At 40.5% G+C, this 18,838-nt stretch overlaps 1 protein-coding gene across 9 annotated transcripts in view; it reads left to right on the top strand.

Moving 5' to 3' along the window:
• Positions 1–18,838, top strand: part of Zc3h14 (zinc finger CCCH-type containing 14) — a 48,031-nt gene that overhangs the window by 20,653 nt on the left and 8,540 nt on the right. For 3 of the 9 annotated variants that reach the window (XM_003472341.5, XM_005004861.4, XM_063240934.1), the window contains exons 10-11: positions 13,116–13,187; positions 18,217–18,376. The exons of 2 other annotated variants lie outside the window; for them this stretch is intronic. In XM_003472341.5, coding sequence (XP_003472389.2) covers positions 13,116–13,187; positions 18,217–18,376 — 232 coding nt within the window. The remainder of the gene's footprint in view (positions 1–13,115; positions 13,188–18,216; positions 18,377–18,838) is intronic. 4 more of the 9 variants (XM_063240933.1, XM_063240932.1, XM_005004865.4 and 1 more) reach the window with 2 other exon arrangements.

Raw genomic sequence — 18,838 nt, 5'->3', positions numbered from 1 at the left:
TGGAGAGGTGTCTAGAGGGATTGGCAGAAGTTCGTTTGCTTGAACTGGGTGGTGGTTAGAAGATGTTTTGCTTTATGAAAATTCATTATGTCGCGAATGGATTGGTTCACTAGGGTTCTTGTCATGTTTTAAAGAAAGGTTGAGTTGAAATATTACCAAGTGCAGGTGTTGTTAAAGACTATGACTAGATACATTGTTCACGGGTGTAAAGTGATGGTAAGCAATTGTTAATGTCCTTACAGTTTTACAGTTATTTCAGACATTTTGAAAAATTAAATATGTACATGTATTGACATGGGTTGTGATAGTATGTTCTTTCTGTCCTCTTGGTTTTTTTTTTTTTTTTTTTTTTTTTTTGGAGATAGGGTCTCACTATGTAGCTCTGGTTTGGAACTCACAGATTCACTTCCAAAGTGTTGGGATTACAAGTGTGCACCACCACCCCTACTGCCTCTGGTTTTCCTAGCCTGCCCACTTTACTGTGTGTGCATTTTCACCTTTTATCTTGGGTCAGTCTGTCACCAGAATTTGTCTTGTCAGTTTTTTTGAAAGATTTATTACCATCATGATTCTGGCATTATTCTCATGTAGTGTCTTTATTTTCTGTTTCATTGATTTCTGTTCTTCTTTCAAGTACATCCTTCCATATTTTTTCTTAGTCCATCTTAGCCTGTAACTTCCAGTATTACACTTAGGTTATACATTTCTTTTGATGTACAACTTTTACTGTGTTAGTAGTTTTGATACAAGGCCTCATTATTAAAGTGTCTATAATTTCCATTATGATTCTTTTACTCATGAGTTTTTGAAACTTTTAAGAATATACAGGATAAAAAAAAAACTAAAAAGAATATACAGGATATGAAAGTTTTGTCTTTTAGTCTTTGTTTTCTAGTTCCTAATTATATTGTGGTTAATATCTATATAATGCATAGTCTTTGAGGAGTGTTAATAATTGCTTAGTCGGTTTTGTGTATCTTCATGTACATTTTAGAAAAAAGGCTCATTGTTGGAGGACAGGTTTTGCATTTATTCAGTAGATCAAAGCTCTCCTGTTCAAACCATGGTGAGCTTTGTGTCTCCCTGACCAATCTATAATTGAAAGCATTGTGGCTTCCTATCATAATGTAAAATTTACCCTAATTTCTCAGTATTTGTATCAGTTTTTGCTTTATTTAGAGGATATTACTTATTAGGTGCATGCATAATTAAAACTACTATATTTTTCTGGCAAGTTGAATTATTTGTCTTGATCTGTGATTCCCTGTAAAGCAGGTGCTTTTATTTTAAAGTCAATTTTGTCTTAGATAGCTATTTGTGTAGAGTTTGTCTTATGTATTTTTATGCCTTGATTTCAGTATTCCCTGAGCTTTTGGCATATGTCTTACTTATATATCATAAAGCTGGGTTTTATTTTTTAATCCTGTCTGGATTTGCCTTTATTTGTTGGTTTTTTTGAAACGGGCTAGCTTTGAACTCACTATGTAGCCCAGGCTGGCCATGAATTTGTGGTGATCCTCGTGACGCAGCCTCTCAAGTACTAGGATTACTGTACACCACTGCATATGGCCTGAGTTTGCCTTTTTTTTTTTGGTACCAGAGATTGAACTCAGGACCTAGCGCATGCCAGGTAGGCACTTATGCCCCTGTGCTAAATCCCTGGCCCCCGAGTTTGCCTTTCTATCAGTGCATTTTGATCACTTACTAGAATTTGTGATGTAATTGGATTAGTTTCTATCACCTTTTAAAGTTTCATTGATTACTTTCATTATTAATAGTCCTGGCTCTTAATATTTTGACTGGTTTATAATTTAAACTCTTAATTTCTATTCTCTTAGTGTGTCTCATTGAATTTTTTTCAAGGACATTTATTTTAATAGTCCAGAAATTAATATCTTGACCTCATTTCCAAACAATAAAACAGTAGAGTACTTTTAGCTTCAGTTTCTACCTTCTTGACTGGTATTCTGTTTCCAGTTTGGTTTTTTTGTTTGTTTGTTGTTTGCTTTTTGAGGCCGGGTCTCACTCTGTAGCTCAGGCTGGCTCTGAACCCACAGTGGTCCTCCAGCCTCAGCCTCCTGAGTACTAGGATTACAGGTATGTACCACCTGCTGGGCTGGTGTTGTTTTTTCAGTACGTAAGTGGAACACAATTATTATTTTCTCCAGGATGTGTTTGTTTGAAATTACCTACATGTTTAACATTTTATTCATTCTCACACTCAGTATTAGGAGATCATAATTTTCTAATATTTTAAGTGTTTTTTGGAAATTCCTGTTAAAACTTCTTGTTGATGTAAATGTTTGTTTACATATGAGTGTTTTTATTTCTTCTTATTCCTGTGTGATAGTTTTTGTTGTAGACCTAAATTTAGGTAGTTATTTGCTGTCCGTACCTTATATTCAGAGTCTGCCAAAAAAATTTATAAATAAGGAAAATAAAAACTTGTATAAATATTTTAACATTAAATTTATAGAGCCATCACGAGATTAATACAAGTTACCTTTGGCTTCTACAGTTATAAGAGGTACTCAACGTGGTGGCCATTAGGGTCCAGACGCCTGGGAGTATGGCAGACTGTGGGCAGACTACATTCCACTGTCTTCTGGATTCCATTGTTCTTGAGAAGACATCTGTTGTTCTAATTGTCTCTCCTTCCTGTAGGTGATATGTCCTTTCTCTCTTTCAAAGCTGCATCCAAGAACCTTTTTGTCTTTGGCGTTCTGCAGTTTTACTATGATTTGTCTAGGTGTGGATTTCTTTTATTTTTTCCTGTTTGATATATGTTATATGCAAAAAACATTTACGTTGGGCATAGTGGCGCACACCAGTAATTCCAGCACTTCAGAGGCTGAGGTGGGGGATTGCTGTGAGTTCATGGCCAGTCTGGACTACATAGCTCAAGGTCAGTTGAACCACACAGCAAGACCTTATCTCAGAAAAAAAAAAATTAAAACGAAAGATTTTATGGTATGAAGCATATGCTCACCATAGGAAATTTGGAAAAACTAATCAGTGTGTATTGTGACCTCTGGTAATAGATTAGAAAATAATCAAGTAGTATAGAAAGATTTAAAACAAAAAGGCAGAAACATTCCTTGCTCCATTGTTCTCTACTCCTTAAAGTCACAATTTATGTTTGACTTTTTCTTACTTTATCCATGTCTAATAATATGAGTAATCCATTCTTTGAGCATTTATCGGTTATAGATGCTATCTGTTGATTTCCTCCTGGGATATGTCAGAATCTAACCCGTATCTTTGCCTGATGTAAACTTCTAATAAGAACCACTGTTCGTTTATTTGTTACATTTGTAATTTTAAGTAATGCATCTAAGTATCTTTCTCATCTTTTTAACGATATTTCAGAATATTTTGTCTCTCAGTATATTTTGACATGTGAAAGATGGGCGTTGCTAGCTGGATGTCCTAGCACTCAGGAGGCTGAGGCAGAAGGTAACTGCAAGTTTGAGGCGAGGCTGGACTTCATAGTGAGTTCAAGGCCGGTCCGAACTGCATAGTAAGGCTCTACTCCCCACCCCTAACCCCCAAAAGATGAACATTTTGCCCGCCTTCACCCCTATCTAAATTGTTTTTACTTTTAATTTTTTTTTTTTTACTTTTACTAAATTGTTTTTGTCAAAGTTGATCAAATTTACATTTTGTTCCATTTTCCTAGTTAAGGCTACCATGATTTTTAAGGTTCTTAAAAGTTCAAAACCAGATTTACCCATTACACAGACAAGTTCACATTTTATTTAACTTGGGTTTTTTTTTTGTTCAGGAATTCCCTGGATGTTTTTCTTGTTATGTAGCTGTTTTTTCCTTTCTGCATGGCAGTGCTGGCTCTTTCTTACATAATATTTTCATTCCTATTTTCCCTTTTGCAATTGCTTACCCGTATTGCCATCTAAGTCTGCTTTTTCTTGAGAATTCTATGTTATATTAGAATTTATAGAATATTTAGCCAGGGTTTTTTTCCTCCTTGTTACAGGAAAAAAATTCACTTAGGACCCTTTCCCATCTTAGGATCCTGGATCTTCAGCATGGGGACATTGTTCCTCTGCATTATAATTGTTATAGTCACCCAGGAGATTGACAAGCTCATTTACAGAAGTAACCTTAGATGCCAACAGGTAAATAGTGGAAGGACAGTAAAATGATTTGTCTTTTGATGTTGAGACAGTTTTACTAAGGGGCCCAGGCAAGACTCCAGTTTATAACTCTCCTGCCTCAGCCTGCTAAGGGCTGGTGTTAAAAGCATGTGCCACTGAGCATGGCTTCTCCATGTTGTGTTGCAGGTTCACTGTGATTGCCTGAACACTAGAAAGTCACTTTAACAGTAATCCTTTATGCAAACTTTGTTTTTTTGGTACTGGGAGATGAAACTCATGGCCTTGTGTTTGCCAGGCAGGTGCTTATGCCACTGAGCTAAATCCCTGGCCCCTTTGCAAATACTAGATTTGAAAAAGTGTTCCCTTCTGTGTGTAAAAATCTTGCATTATCTCTTTAAAAATGTATTCTGGTTTCATTGTTTCCTTTGAAAATTCTGTTGGATAATAAGCCACTTGGATCTTCTGTCAGTCTCATGTCTTCTTTGTTTCATCTTGTTGTACTCTTTGAATACTTATTTGAATTTACAGGTGCTCCTTGACTTAGAATGGGGGTACAAGGGCTGTGAATTTAGCTCAGTGGCACAATGCCTGCCTGGCAAGTGTGAACTTCTGAGTTCAGTTCCCTGTACCCAAAAAAGAAAAGAGGGGGATGATTAATCTATTATAAATTGAAAAACATTATAGGTTGAAAATGCATTGAACCCATGAGCCTACCTACACTTAGCAAAGTAAGTACATTGCGGAGTAGTAACTGTTGACTTGTGATCGTATTGGCTAACCGGAGGCCAGAGCTTGCTGTTGCTGCCTTGTTTGAGGAAGATAGCATCATATTGTATATTGCTAGCCTGGGAAAAGGTTGAAATTCAAAATTTGAAGTACTTCACTTTTTCTGCTGCATTTGTATTTTTCAATATTACAAAATAAGTTGGGGGACCTTCTGTGTCTTCAGGCCCCCCATGTGACTTTTCTTTTAAATGCCATGAGTATTTTTTCTAATTTCTACAAACTTTCTTTTTTTCTTTTCTTCTTAGTATTGCTTTATCTTTTCATAGTGTCTTATGTTGTGGATACAGTATCATTGTGAATTTGTCTGCAGATTCTAATTAGAATGATTACTTTTAAAGAACTCTTTTCTTCTAACTGATGGTTTCCTTCAGAGTCAGTGTTTGCTTTTTCTTGCCCTCTCACTTGCCGGGATTGCTCCAGCAGTGTTTGCAGATAGTGGTTTATCGTTTAGAAAGAGACAGGACAGAGGCTGCCCTGGCCCTGTGGTGTGTGCTGCTGTTCTGCAGGCAGGCTGAGCTCTGAATGCAGCAGTCAGTCTCACAGCGGTGGAGTTTGCTGGAGAGCAGGTTGTTGTCCTGATCCTCCCACCAGTCATCTGGGTTCTCTCAGGGAATTTGCTCCTTTTTTTGTACTTCTTGTAGGATTGTGTTTTTTTTTTTTTTCTTTTTTTTTTTTTAATAGAAAACCTTTTTGCATACATTTTGACTTTGGTTTTTGAAGTGTCTGCCTATGTTAGACCTCATTCTGCTACGCACTGTTCTTGTCCTGTCTCATTGCACTGATGTCTTGTATCATCAGCTTTAAGGCTTTAAATAGCATCTCCAGCCTGGCCTCACCCCTGGACTTGTAATTCCTATCGAACTGCTTGCTTTGTATTTATTCTTGGGTATTTAGTAAGTTATTGCAAACTTGTTCAAAGCTTAACTAGTTTGCTCCTCCAGTCTGTTCTTGCATTCATCTTCATTTTAGATAATGGTAGCTCCATCTTTCCAGTTGCTCAGGCCAGACTCCTCCCTTCTTTCTTTTATGCTCAGGGCTCTTCTTCCCTCCTGTTCTTTTCTCTTTCCTCTTATCTCCTGCCTTCCCTTCTGTGACCTGTCAGCCTCCACCTTCAGGATATGCTCATCCCTTTTGCTGCTGTCCTAGTGTGTCACCATCCATGATTTGCCCTGGTGTTAGAAAACTGACCTTACAGGTGTGTGCACTCTCAGACCTGGCTTCCTGCAGTCTATCCCACACAGCAGCAGAGTGATGCTTTTAAACTAAGTTAAATCATATTGCTCTCCTGCCCAGAACCCTCTGGTGGCTTCCTGTCACACACCAAGTATACATCCAAATCCTCTCTGGTCTCATCGCCCACAGCCCTTTCCCTCTGTCTCTGGCTCTGTTATCTCTTAGGACATTTGAAGTGACCAAGCCTGAGATGCTTGTATACTTTCTTTCAGGTGTTGGCATAGCTCACTTAGATAACATTTGTGGGCTTTCCCTGGCCTCCCATCTTTAGGTTCCCTCCCTGTGACTTTTTGTTAGTGAATGCTAAGAATTATGTTTCCATAGGCCGACTATCCCCCTGTGCTGGGAATTGAACCTAGGGCCTTTGCACTGAGTTGCATCGCCAGCCTTTTTTAAAAAAAATTTGTTTATTTGGGTACTGCAAATTGAACCTGTACCTTTATTATGCTGTACTACATTGCCAGCTGTTTCAGGTTTTTTTCTTTTTCTTTCCTTTCTTGGTGCCAGGGATTGAACTCATGACCTCACGCTTGACAGGCAGGCACTTAAGCCACTGAGCTAAATCCCCAGCCAGTTTTTTTTTTTTTTTTTTTTTTTTAATTTTTGAGACAAACTCACTAAATTGCATTCCGTTTCAGTCTCCTGGAGGGCAAGGATTACAGGTGTATGCCATTATGCCTGACAGGTTGAGTATTCGTTTTCCAGCATGAGAGACTGCATATTTAGATGCGCCTGGACTTTGTGATGGGGTCGATACACATGCACCTAGCTTTTTGATAGAGTTGTATCCAAGTAAGTCTTTTTAAACATTGAAACTTAGGTGTCTAAGATGCAGAGTAGCTTGCCTTAAGTATGCTTAGAGCATTTACATTGGCCTGCAGTTGGGCAGATTATCTGACACAGTTTATTTTACTATAGAGCTCTTCTAAATCTCATGGAATGTGTTGAATATAGCACACTGTAGGCTTCAGTACTGGTTCCTTTCCTTTATAATCCTGTGACTGCTTGGGGGCCTGTGGCTCATTGTCATTGCCCAGCTTCACAAGAGTGTATCTTAGCACACATCACAAGGCCAGGAACGGTTCAAAGTGTGGTCTTAATATATGCTGACAAGTTGAAATTATCCATCCTAAATTTGGTTCCCATCTGTGCTTGAAATAGATCACTTTGAACTGCAAGTACTGTGAAAGATGCTTGGGGGGGAACTTTACTGTTCAGATCAAATTAGGGAACTCTGTCCCCTTTCTAAGCAGTAAGCAGTGCACTTGGAAATCTAATGTAGTTTGTATTAATTAGTTTAGTTTTTTGGGCATTTTGATTTGTAAAGTGGAATGATAGGAATGTTCCTATTACATATATGTGTGTATGCACGTATGAAATAGGAGTTATGCCACATGGAGTCCTCTGATGTTTTGTTCCACTTAGTGCATCATAGATAGAGATGCAGCCTTGAAATGATGGAGTTACCTGGAGTGTTAGTCCAAGCCATGGCATTTACTGGCTGATTTTTAACTCCTTTGTGCCCCAGTTTCTTGACCTGTGATTAGAGAGATAACCATTACACTCCACTCTGTTCTGTTGTGAGGAGTAAATGTTAAAATAGGTACACTTTACCTGCTAGTAGGTGTTTACACTAAAATCTTTGGAAGAACCTTTGCTTACTTAGCATTCTAAGTTGGCCCTGGCACAATGACCAATAAAGGATGTATCTTTTTAGGTACATTAGGTACCTTGTTTCTTTGCTATAGATCCACTGACCATTTTCTTGCTTTTTTCACTGGGTTCCCGGACCTCTAGTGAACCCTCTGGTTTGCAGGTGGTGCTTGGCTAAGTATGCACTGTTCTTTTTTTTTTTTTTTTTTGTCTTTTTCATTTTTATCGGTACCGGGGATTGAACTCACGACCACCTGCTTGCAAGGCAGGTGCTTATGCCGCTGAGCTAAATCCTCAGCCCCTATATGCGCTGTTCTTAATGTTGACAGTAGATGACGTCAGCTAGTGCTCTTTAAAAAAATACGTGAATTTGTAGTCTGGTCAGTTTTACATACTTAGTCTGGACTTTGAAAAATTAATGTATGGATAGAGTGGAGAAATAAGTATTGTTATATAAATTTCAGCAATTAGCTTTTTCTTTGTTATTATGAGTAATAGCAATTTGACAGAGAAACCAAAGCTTTTCTTTTGAAAAGGTTGTGATAAGTATTATTTACCAGCTTGCATCTGTACCAGTTGACATGTTTGTTGGCTGGAGGGTAAATCAAAGTCAAAACAACTTATCTGAAACCAAAGCCATGGAAAGATTTTCCATATAAATGGATCAGAAGGCATTAATACTGTTCAGGGTATCAGTGCTTCTCAAGTTGGTCGGCAGTTTCATATCAGTGTCTATTGAAATTCCAGATGGACTTTTTGTAGAAATTGGTATCTGATCCTAAAATTTATGTGGAAATAGAGACTTCAGGGAGCCAAAATTACTGGAAAGAAATAATGTTCAAAGATTTGTTTTTCAAAACCGTATAAAACTGTAATATAGTAATCCAGTCTGGTGATACGGACATTCCACTGGAACAGGATCAAGATCCCAGAAATGAACCCATATATTTATGACCAGTTGATTTTTGGCAAACGTGCTAAGACAGTTTAATGGAGAAAGAATAGTTTTTAATGAATAGTATTAAGACTGTTGGAGGTCCACACAAAAGAGTGAAATTGGACCCTTTATTAACTATATAAAAGTAACTCAAAATTGATCAAACACTTGCATTTAAGAGCTGAAAATGAGAAAACAAAAACCTGAATTATTACTAAACCATTAGGAAAACAAAACACCCTCCCCCACATAAGTCTGTATGGCCTTTGGGTTCAATTTCTTAGTAGTGACACTAAAAGCAAAGGCAGTGAAAGAAAAAATAGATAAATTGGATTTCAACAAAATTTTTAAAATTTGTGTTTCAAAGAATACTATAGAAATGTGACTAGACAACCCATAGGATGGGAGAAAGTATGTGAGAATCATGTATCTAGTAATAGTTTTGTGTCAAAACAAGGCCGAGTTCTTATTTCTCCATCCTTAAACTCAAGTTAGTGTGATAGATTTCCTTTATTGCTACATAACGACCTTTTTTTTTTTTTTTGTACCAGGGATCGAACTCATATGACCTCATGCTTGTCATGCAGTACTTTTGCCACTGAGCTAAATCCTTGGCCCCACGTAATGATTTTTTTTTTGTCTTTTTCCTTTTTATCAATACTGGGGATTGAATTTATGACTGCCTGCTTGCAAGGCAAGCGCTTATGCTGCTGAGCTAAATCCCCAGCCTCAATTTTTTTTTTTTTTTTTTTTTGGCTTTTTCGTTGTTATCGGTACCAGGGATTGAACTCACGACTGCCTGCTTGCAAGGCAGGCGTTTATGCCGCTGAGCTAAATCCCCAGTCCCCAGCCCCAATTTTTTAAAGAGCTAGTCTGTGATCAGTCCTCTTTCTCTGTAAAGGTAATGCCAAGCCTCAGTTGTCAGATGCCTCTAAGCTTGAACTTTCCACTTCTCACAACAGCGAAGTTTGGAAAAAAAAGGCTTGATATTTGTAACTTTCTTTGATAGTCAGACTAAAAATCCAACCTGAAAAAACCCAATGGTCTGAGAGTGAGTCAGGCGTCTGCCTCACTGGGCGCACAGAAGGGTGACCCTTCAGCTTTCAGTCAGCACATGGTGCTTGAGTTCCTGCATTAAAACCTTGTCATTGTGCTTTTTTCAGTGAGCTGTTTGTGGAAAATAACATAACCATGGCTCCAAAGAAAGTTAGTGATACCAGCAGTAAAGCTAAGAGGGAAACTGTCAGAACCATGATAGAGTTAAATCACTGCAAAATTTGTTAAAGTCCTGGAAAAACAAATTTAAAAGTGTACTTTGGAAGCCTTAGAACCAGTTATTTGGTTTTCCATTATTTCTTATAGGGAAAATATTTGCAGTTTTCTTTGTGGTATTCACACATGAATTTGGAATGAATTGAGTTTGACAACTGCTGTATTACTGTACTGTTTTCAAGGATAAATGAAGCCGGGGATTTAGTTCAGTGCCATAAGTGCCTGTCTGAGTGTAAGGTCATGAGTTCAACCCCCAGTACCAAAAAAAGTGGGTAAATGAAATTTAAGATGCTGTAAAACTAAGAGTCTAAGGCTTGAAAGTTATGCTTTCATGGACAAAAGGGCAAAAGTACATTTATATTATTCAGACATAAAGTGCTTAGCAATATATTGCTTAATTTATGGTACATCTCTTTAGTGTTTCCATCATGTGAGGTAGATAATAGAAAATTCTTTGCATGTCACATGTCTCTCTTCAGCCAATCAGAAGCAAGAATTATTTTGTATGTAATAATGGGGTTACTAGGCGAGGAGCTACAAGTAGGCTGCAGTGGCTACATAACAGGACTTCTGAGTTGTAGCAAACAGAAAAATTGCTCTGCTGTGTTCAGCATTTTCAGATTTTCTGACTAGAATGTACAACCTTGTTTTTCCAGTTACAGGTTTTAAAATGTTAGTCACTCTTAATACTTCGTAAGGTAACAGCATTGATCATTGCTTTTGCTTTTGATGAGACAATTTAATGGGCTGTGAAGGAAAAATTCCCAGATACTAAAATTTTATGAAAATGTCTTCAAGATTTCAGTCACCATCTCTACCAGTTTTCCTCTCACCGGAACCAGTTGATGTAGGTTCTGTAACAAATTTCTCTTGTTCACTAAATGAGCTAGATAATATTTCCCACCTTTTAAGAAAAATATCGACGGATGTCAATGAAATTAAAGGAATGAAAGCAGCAATTTTGACAGTAGAAGCAAATCTTTTTGACCTAAATGTTAGAATGTCACAGAATGAAGCAAAAATTTCCTCTTTGGAGGTTAAAATGAATGAATATTCAACATCAACATCTGAATGCAACAGACAATTGGAAGATTTGCAAGCTGAGATAGATTTTGAATCACAGTCAAGGGATAGTGATGTAAAAATAATCAACTTCCTTAGAAATACTGAGAAAGGTAAACCCTTTTGATGTTTTCTAGATACTATCCTTTCTCCTGTATCTTTCCGTATGTCTTTTAAGTGTAGGTCTGATGCAGAAGCAGCACTGCATAGAGAAGTGAAGTTTTCATGGATTTTAGTTGTGTGTGTGTGATTCAATTTAAAACCTAGAATTTATCAGAATTCCATCTTAGAGAAGCTCTCCAAGGTGATGTTTTGAAATGACTGATGAACATGAAGATGAAACCCTTGAAGTACGATATACCAGACCTCTTTCAGGATCTGTGTGAGGTTTCTTTAAAATGTGTGATTTTTTTCCTTGGTTAAATACGTTAAAGAGATCTGTTGTAGTAATATTTGAACCTGGTACTTGTATTTAAGAGCATTTTTTCTATATTCCGTAATGTCAGTTTCCCAGATTGTCCCAAAGAATATAATGTGACCAAGCAACAGTTGGATTTCAGGTCTGTTCCTCAGGATATGTGTTTTTGTCATGATAATTCTAGAAGAAATTTACCCTTTTTGGACATACCACTACAGGGGTAATGTAATATAACATGTTTTAATGGAAAATAATAAGATGTCAAATTGAACATAATTTTTGTAATTTAAAAGTATCCTGCAATGAAAGGTACTTACATGTTATTGTCCTTGTGAAGCCACACAGCACAGATACGCACTAAAAATCAGCGTGAAAACATCGTACTAAGATTGCAGCCTTTGCAACTTTACCGCTTGTGTCCCCGCTTTTACACTGTAATGTAACACTGTCCTCCTACATTAGCTGGTGGTACCTGACACCTGCCAGGCACTGTGGGGTGCAGGGAAGCGTGGAGATCTTTCCCATTCTTCAAGCAGCTTGTGAAGATAGTTCTTTACTGCTTTATACAGTGTGGCAATTAGGAATATTGATAAGAATTAACGTTATGGGCCTCATATTGAGAATTGATTCTGTGAGCTTTATGAGGAAAGGATGATAAATACCCTAGTTGGCTATGTTGTTTGGGTGTTTTTGGCTATCGTGGGGATTGAATCTTAGGTTTCCACACGGAGCTGCTTCTCCAGTCCCTTTTGTGATTATTTTGTGACAGGATCTTGGTAAGTACTAAGTTGCCCGTGTTGGGCTTCACCTTGATCCTTCTGCCTCAGTCTCTCAGAGAGTTAGGATTGCAGGAGTGCACTACCATGTCCCGTTTCTGAGCATCTTTTCATGTAGCAGATCCAGAGAATTACATTCATGCCTAACAATGGGCATGGTCCAAGAGATGTGTTTTAGGCACTTCCATCAGGGTGCCGCTGTAGCGTGTGCTTAAGGAAACTAGAATAGCTACTGCCTCACTGTGTGGTACAATCCTAGGGGACCAGTGTCCTGTGTGCGGGCCAGGATGGCTGTGATGTTGCACGGCGTGCTGATTACATTTTCATGTTTTGCAGATTTTAGGGCCTTGGACTGTAGAATTTTGCCGTATTTGAGTGTTAGTCTTGCTTATTGTTGTTTTTGCAGCCTCCTGAACCCTTAGGTTTTTTTGGGAATTTCATAATGAGAGAACTTTGGAGTTTTGTTTTGTTGTCTTGAGAGAGATGGGGGTTGGTGTAGAGGAGGGAGTGGGAGATGCTGCTTGTGTTGTCTGCCAGTTAGTTGACCGGCCCATCCCCTGGGTGGCAGCACTCAAGGACCTGCTGACTGCTCCATCCTTACCTTAACTTCTCTTTTAGGCTTTACTTCCCATCCAAGAAACGTGGCCAGCTCACCGAGGAAGAGCCAGGGCTTTGTCCTCATTGCCATTTCTGGGTTAATCCTAAGCACAACTTTTTGTTTTGGGGTGTGCCAGTGATTGACAGTTTACATATTTGGAGCTTTATTTTGAAGATTTTCTGAAATCCAACAAGATTAATTTCTGGGAAATGAACGCTGGCATTTATGTTTTAAGCTTAGTGAAGTTTTAAAATTTATATTCTAGGTGCTCAGCAGAGGCAGTTGTTATCCCGACTGCAAATTGACCCAGTCATGGCAGAAACGCTGCAGAGTCAAGGTTGGTGACACTTAAATTTTCATTGTAAACCAGCGATTTTCTGTTGCCACCCTCATTGCTTACACCTCATTCAGTGCATCTTTTATGATTTAGCTCCCGCCCTAAGATGCCACATACAGATTTGTGAAAGTATTTTAGGGCAAGAGAGAAGCTCTGCATGTTCTTCATGTTGTATGGTTATTTTGGTTTTTGCATATTAAAAACTTCATTAAATGCCATTCCTCCTGGACCCCTGGCTGCTCACTCTGGTGCTGTCATGGACTGCTTGTGTGCCTCACCTGACTTGCTCCGCCTCTCTGCCCTGCCTCTGCCATTGCCCTGAGCTGCTTTTGTACGCTCTGCTTCCCTGGTTCATCTTTATCTTCGTTTTGACTTCACTTTTTAAGTCTTAAGCCACCCCTGCCTGGAGCCACTGTCATGTCATTGTTACTCTCTGCCACGCCTGATAGACATATCACAGGCTGCTTCGGGACTAGGGCAGGTGCCTGGTGTCCTCAGCATGCAGGCCCTGCCCTGCTGCCTAATAGATGCAGGGAACCATTAGATGGTGGAAGTCTTTCTGTCCTTCTGTGTCCCCTAAGTCTGCCCTTTGCTGGAACCTTTTTTCATTGGGTCCCTTTATCCCTTTCCTGAGCTTTCTCCCTGCCAGGACTCTAGGAAGTGACTTTTCCCTGACCCACCTAGGCTTCAAGTCTGAGACAGGTGTGATTTTCCTCTTCAGGGTTAACCATCCAGACACCAGGGCCTGCCCGCCCATCTGATGAACATGATCGTGCTGCCATAGTCTCGCCTCTGGCTTGTTTCTTACATTTGTAAAGTATTTATATAATCTTTATCCTTGGTTTGCTCTCTCTTCTGACTTTCCATTCTGTTTCCGTTGAATGTCCCAGGGAGTTTGGCAGTTAGGGACTGTGTGTGTCTTGTTCACTTTGTCAGTTCCTGTGTTTGCTTTGGTAGCTTTTTTCTTTATATTTACTCTTTCTGTACTTGTTGCATGTACAATTTGAGGCAGCAGGAAGTTCTGTGAGGCTTGTGAATGACCACAGTCCTTGACCTCCATCAGGTTTTTTTTTTTTTTTTTTTGTGAGAGCCCTTCTGTTTTCTATATTCTGTAAGGCCTTAGTGCTGTTACATCCCCACTCGCTCCCTGCTAACTAAATTACCCACGCTAGGGGGAGCTTCTGATCCCCTGCCTTAGATTCCCAGAGTGCTGGGATCGTAGCATGCACCACTGTAGCCAGCTGCAAAATCAAAGATTTTTATTTATTTATTTAAAAAAAAAACATTTTTAAGTGTATAATGAAATATCCACAAAGTATAACCTGATGTCACATTAATGGTGCATTCAGAAATACTTCATTATCCCTAAAAATAATTTGTAGTACACCCTGTCCCCCCATTGGGCAGTGAACCCGGGCTTTACATACAGCTCCATCGACAGCTCTGTTAAAATATTTTTATTTTGAGACAGAGTCTCACCAAGTTGCCGAAATGCCAGGCCGACTGGGCTCAGATCTTTCTGTCTCAGCCTCTCAAGAGTGCTGGGATTACAGGTGAGCATACCAGCGCTTTTTGAATTTCTGATTTGAGACAAGGTCCTGCCTGCCGTATTGCTGAGTAGCTTAGCCTGGGCTCCATCTTGGATTCTTCTTCTCGGGGCTCCTGCTTCCGCCTTCCAGAGTGTGGCGGGTATAGGCGTGTTTTACCACGTACAACTCCTTTTTAACAGACCGATTTTGTTTCTTGCATATATACTTTTTCTTATTTTTCTGAGGATATTAAAGGTTATTTGAACATTTTTTCCTTTCTGTCCCGATTTTGTTTTCTTCAGCTTGGTTGTGTCCTGATGAAAGCTCTGCATGTTGGGGTCATGGTGATCTGGGATGTAAGAGTGGAACTCTTAAAAAGCTGACGGCTGTTCTGGGTTTATGAGTTGGGGTGCGGGACCCTTAGCCTTCATGTTTTAATGTGGATGTTGTGGAGAGTGATGTAGGGCATGCTGCTGCTGCTGCTGCTGCCTTTAGCCTTTCAGACCTTGCAGGCCAGTTCACTTGTCCAGAGGTCTGCAAAGGAAAAGCCGGGGTGCTGGAATTGAGATAGCTCACAGGAGCAAGGCCGGGCCCGGCCACTGCCCCCTCGTTTCTGTGCTGGCTTCTTGCAGCGTGGCTGGCGTCCCTGTTGCACAGACTGGCAGTGTGGCTCTTGTCAAGAGCCCAAGGGCAGAAGTGTGTCATGGGCACAGAGGGTTTTCAGAGAGTGCCCGTCTGTGGCAGTGTCTGCAGCTGGCCGGGCGTGCTGAGGAGTCTGGGAAGGACGCCCCGCCCGCTTCCGGCCTCCTGAGCAGACCCTGCAGCTCTTGTCCTTTCCACCCTTTCAAGGTCCCTTTGCTGCCAGTTCTTCAGCCTTTGAACCCTCTTGTGATCTAAGGTGGATGGCTTCATTATTGGTTTAGAATTCCATGTTTGCTGATCTACTAAGTTAGCTCTTACTGATCTGTTTTCTGTTTTGAAATTGCGGTTCTCTCCTTTATAGTTCTTTATTTTGTTTTGTTTTTGTTTTTCAGACAGGGTCTTGAACTCACGGCAATCCTCTTGCCTCAGTCTCCCAAGTGCTGGGATTGCAGGTGTGCGCCACCACGCCTGGCTTCATTGCACTCTTGCCTGAGTACATATGACACGTTCCCAGGTTTTCTTCAATCTGATCCTTTGGGTTTCACTTTATATTTTCATTCTTTTTTTTTTTTTTAAAAGGAAATTTTCCCATTTAGTTTTGAACATGTACTTAAAGTACTCATAATATCCTCTTGTTACCTCTTTGGCCTGCTCCAGGCTCATAATAGTGGACTGTTACTCATTCTTGACCTGTATTATTTGTACTTTTTTTTTTTTTTTTTTTGGTACTGGGGGTCAAATTCATGACCTTGCACTTGCCAGGTAGGAGCTTATGCTGCTGAGCTAAATGCCTGACTCTCGTTGGTTTTTTTTGTCACTTTTTTTCCCTTTTTTTTATGATCCTGGAGAGTGAACCCAGGGAGTGCTGAGCTATACTCAGATCTTCTTAAAATTTTATTTTGAAACAGGATCTTGGCCAAGTTGCTTAGCCTCACTTTGAACTTAAGGTGACCCTCTTGCCTCAGCCTTCTCAATAGCTGGAATTACAGATATGTACTGCCCCGGCAGCTCTTGTCATTCATTTGCACTCTTTTTTGTCATCTCTTCTCTACTGCTCCTTAAAAGGGGAGCTTCATACTGTGTCCCATCCTCAGCATGAGTTCATCCGTCAGTATTTTCCCAGGATGTGAGCTAGTGAAACTGCTGTGACTCAGAGAGCGTATTTGGAGGGAAGACAGGCGTGGCTGCTGGGCAGTGCAGGCTCTGCTGTTGCCAGCTGGGGACCCGGTGCGGTGCGGAGAGGTGTGAGGAACAAGTTGCTCATTAGTGACGGAGGGAGACTCCTAGCGCCTCCCGGGTACCCTGAGGGGGCGGCAGCGAGACCTGCGCAGTTACCTGCTCGTCTCCCCTGTGCTGCTTTTAAGTCCACCCCACCCCAGTCAGATGTGAGATTTTGATTTGCTCATAACCTGTAAAACTGCCACAAATGACTTCAAACTAAATACAATCTAAACATTTGAAATTTACCTTTGCCACCTTTCAAATCTGCTCGTCTTCCTTTCCTGTGCTTTATGTCTCAGCAACTCCTGCCCTCTGCCTGTCTCCTCTTACCGTCCGTCCTGCCCGGCCATTGCGAGGTGTTTTCCTCCTTTGAGAGTGGAGATTGAACTCTGGGTGTGCTGAGTGCATCCCCAGCCACTTTCAGCTCAGGTTTGCATTTTCCTTTTGAGACAGGGTCTGCTAGTTGCCTGGGCTGGTCTCAGATTTGTGACCCTTATGCCTCAGCTTCCCAGATAGTGGTGTGATGGCTGTGCACCACTGCAAGTTCTTGGCGTCGTTTTTTAGAAAACCAGTGTGACTGTATCACTTCCTCGCTTAGGAGCCTCGTTTGATTTCTTACTACTTAGACTTAGACCAAAACTGAAAATGCCGAGATGAGGTCCTTGAGCATATTCTCAGTTTTCCCTGCCACTCGCCACCCGGCTCCCCACACACTCTTCCAGCCATGCCAGGTCTCTCCTGCTTCCCAGACCCCTCCCGGAGAAGCCCTGCCTTGCCGCGTGCCTGCGGTGCCTGCTGCTCTCCGTCCCCTCGTCCCCTCTCCGGGTCGCCTCCCGCTGCCGCCTCTGGGGCCCACTTCCCACTCCCCTCCTCGGCCAGCTTCCTCAGCCGCAGAAGCTGTGTTTTGCTTTGCCGGCTGTGTTGATCCCCTTGAGGGTCAGGTTCTGCAGCTGTTCAGCTGCTTTTCTTTTTCCTTCTTGTGTAACTATCACACTGTTACTCTTTGATTTTAGTCAATGGGTGGATGTCCTGTGAATTTTGTCCTGATTACCTGCTAGCTTTGAAAGGAGCTCCTTGGCACTGGTCAGTTGGAGGCATGTTGCCAGGCCAGCCGTGTGCAGATGAGTGAGCTGTGTGGTGTTACACTCATTCCCCTCAACCTTTTCTTCAGTGTAGTCCTCTGCAAGCAGGTGGAAACTGTGCCATATGAATTTTTCTTCAAACATGTGTTTTCTGTACATGGTACTGTGCAAACTAAACAACAGATTTTAGAAAAACAGTTCAGTAATCTGTGAATCAGAATTTTAGAAAACCTTAAGATTCTTAAATTCTCTATGTCTGTAGTGCGTATTGTTAATATCCCGCCAGCAGCCTCCCAGGAGAGCCTTTCTCTCTCTACCTCAGGCCAGGAGTGTTCGTTGAATTACTTGTGATGCACGCTATGAGGAGAGTTCCACCTGAGTTCTTCCAGTGGTGTTTGGAATAGCATTGCAGCCCTTTTCCCAAATAGAGTCAGTTACGATTTTTAAAAAATAAGTATGAATATATAAAAGATTGACATTCGTATCACATGTATGATGTTGGGAATAAAAGATTTATTCAAAAGCAAACATTTATGGCCAATTTTTTTGGCTCAGATTACTATGACATGGAATCCATGGTCCATGCAGACACAAGATCATTTATTCTGAAGAAGCCAAAGCTGTCTGAGGAAATAGTAGTGGCACCAAACCAAGAGTCGGGGATGAAGACTGCAGATACCCTTCGGGTACTTTCAGGACACCTTATGCAGACACGGTAGATGGTTTCTTTTTCTTGTGTAGCTAATTTGTGTGCTTAGATAGTGCAGGCTGGCTGTTAGCTCCCAGTTCCCTTTTCCCTGCCTCAGCACTCAATAGAACCTTTTTTGTTGAGCAGCGAGATCATAAATAGCCAAATTCAGTTTTTAAAATTCTAGTTCATTCTACTTGTTCCAAAGTGTATTAATCTACAAATAAAAACTCAGTGTATTACTTAACTCCATTAGTAAGACTGGTTTTTTTTTTTTGGTATTAGGGATTGAACTCATGACCTCATGCTTGTTAGGGAGGTGCTCATGCCGCTGGGCTATCCCTAGTGCAAAATGCACATTCTTTTTTTTGGTCTTTTTCCTTTTTATCGGTACCAGGGATCGAACTCACGACTGCCTGCTTGCAAGGCAGGCGCTTATGCCGCTGAGCTAAATCCCCAGCCCCCAAAATGTGCATTCTTAAAATGAAT

Source organism: Cavia porcellus, unplaced genomic scaffold, assembly GCF_034190915.1.
Source record: "Cavia porcellus strain 051 isolate PalLab524CR breed Dunkin Hartley unplaced genomic scaffold, mCavPor4.1 scaffold_31, whole genome shotgun sequence".
NCBI lineage: Eukaryota > Metazoa > Chordata > Mammalia > Rodentia > Caviidae > Cavia > Cavia porcellus.
The sequence above is the reverse complement of the archived record's forward strand: the minus strand, read 5'-3'. Positions and strand labels throughout refer to the sequence as shown.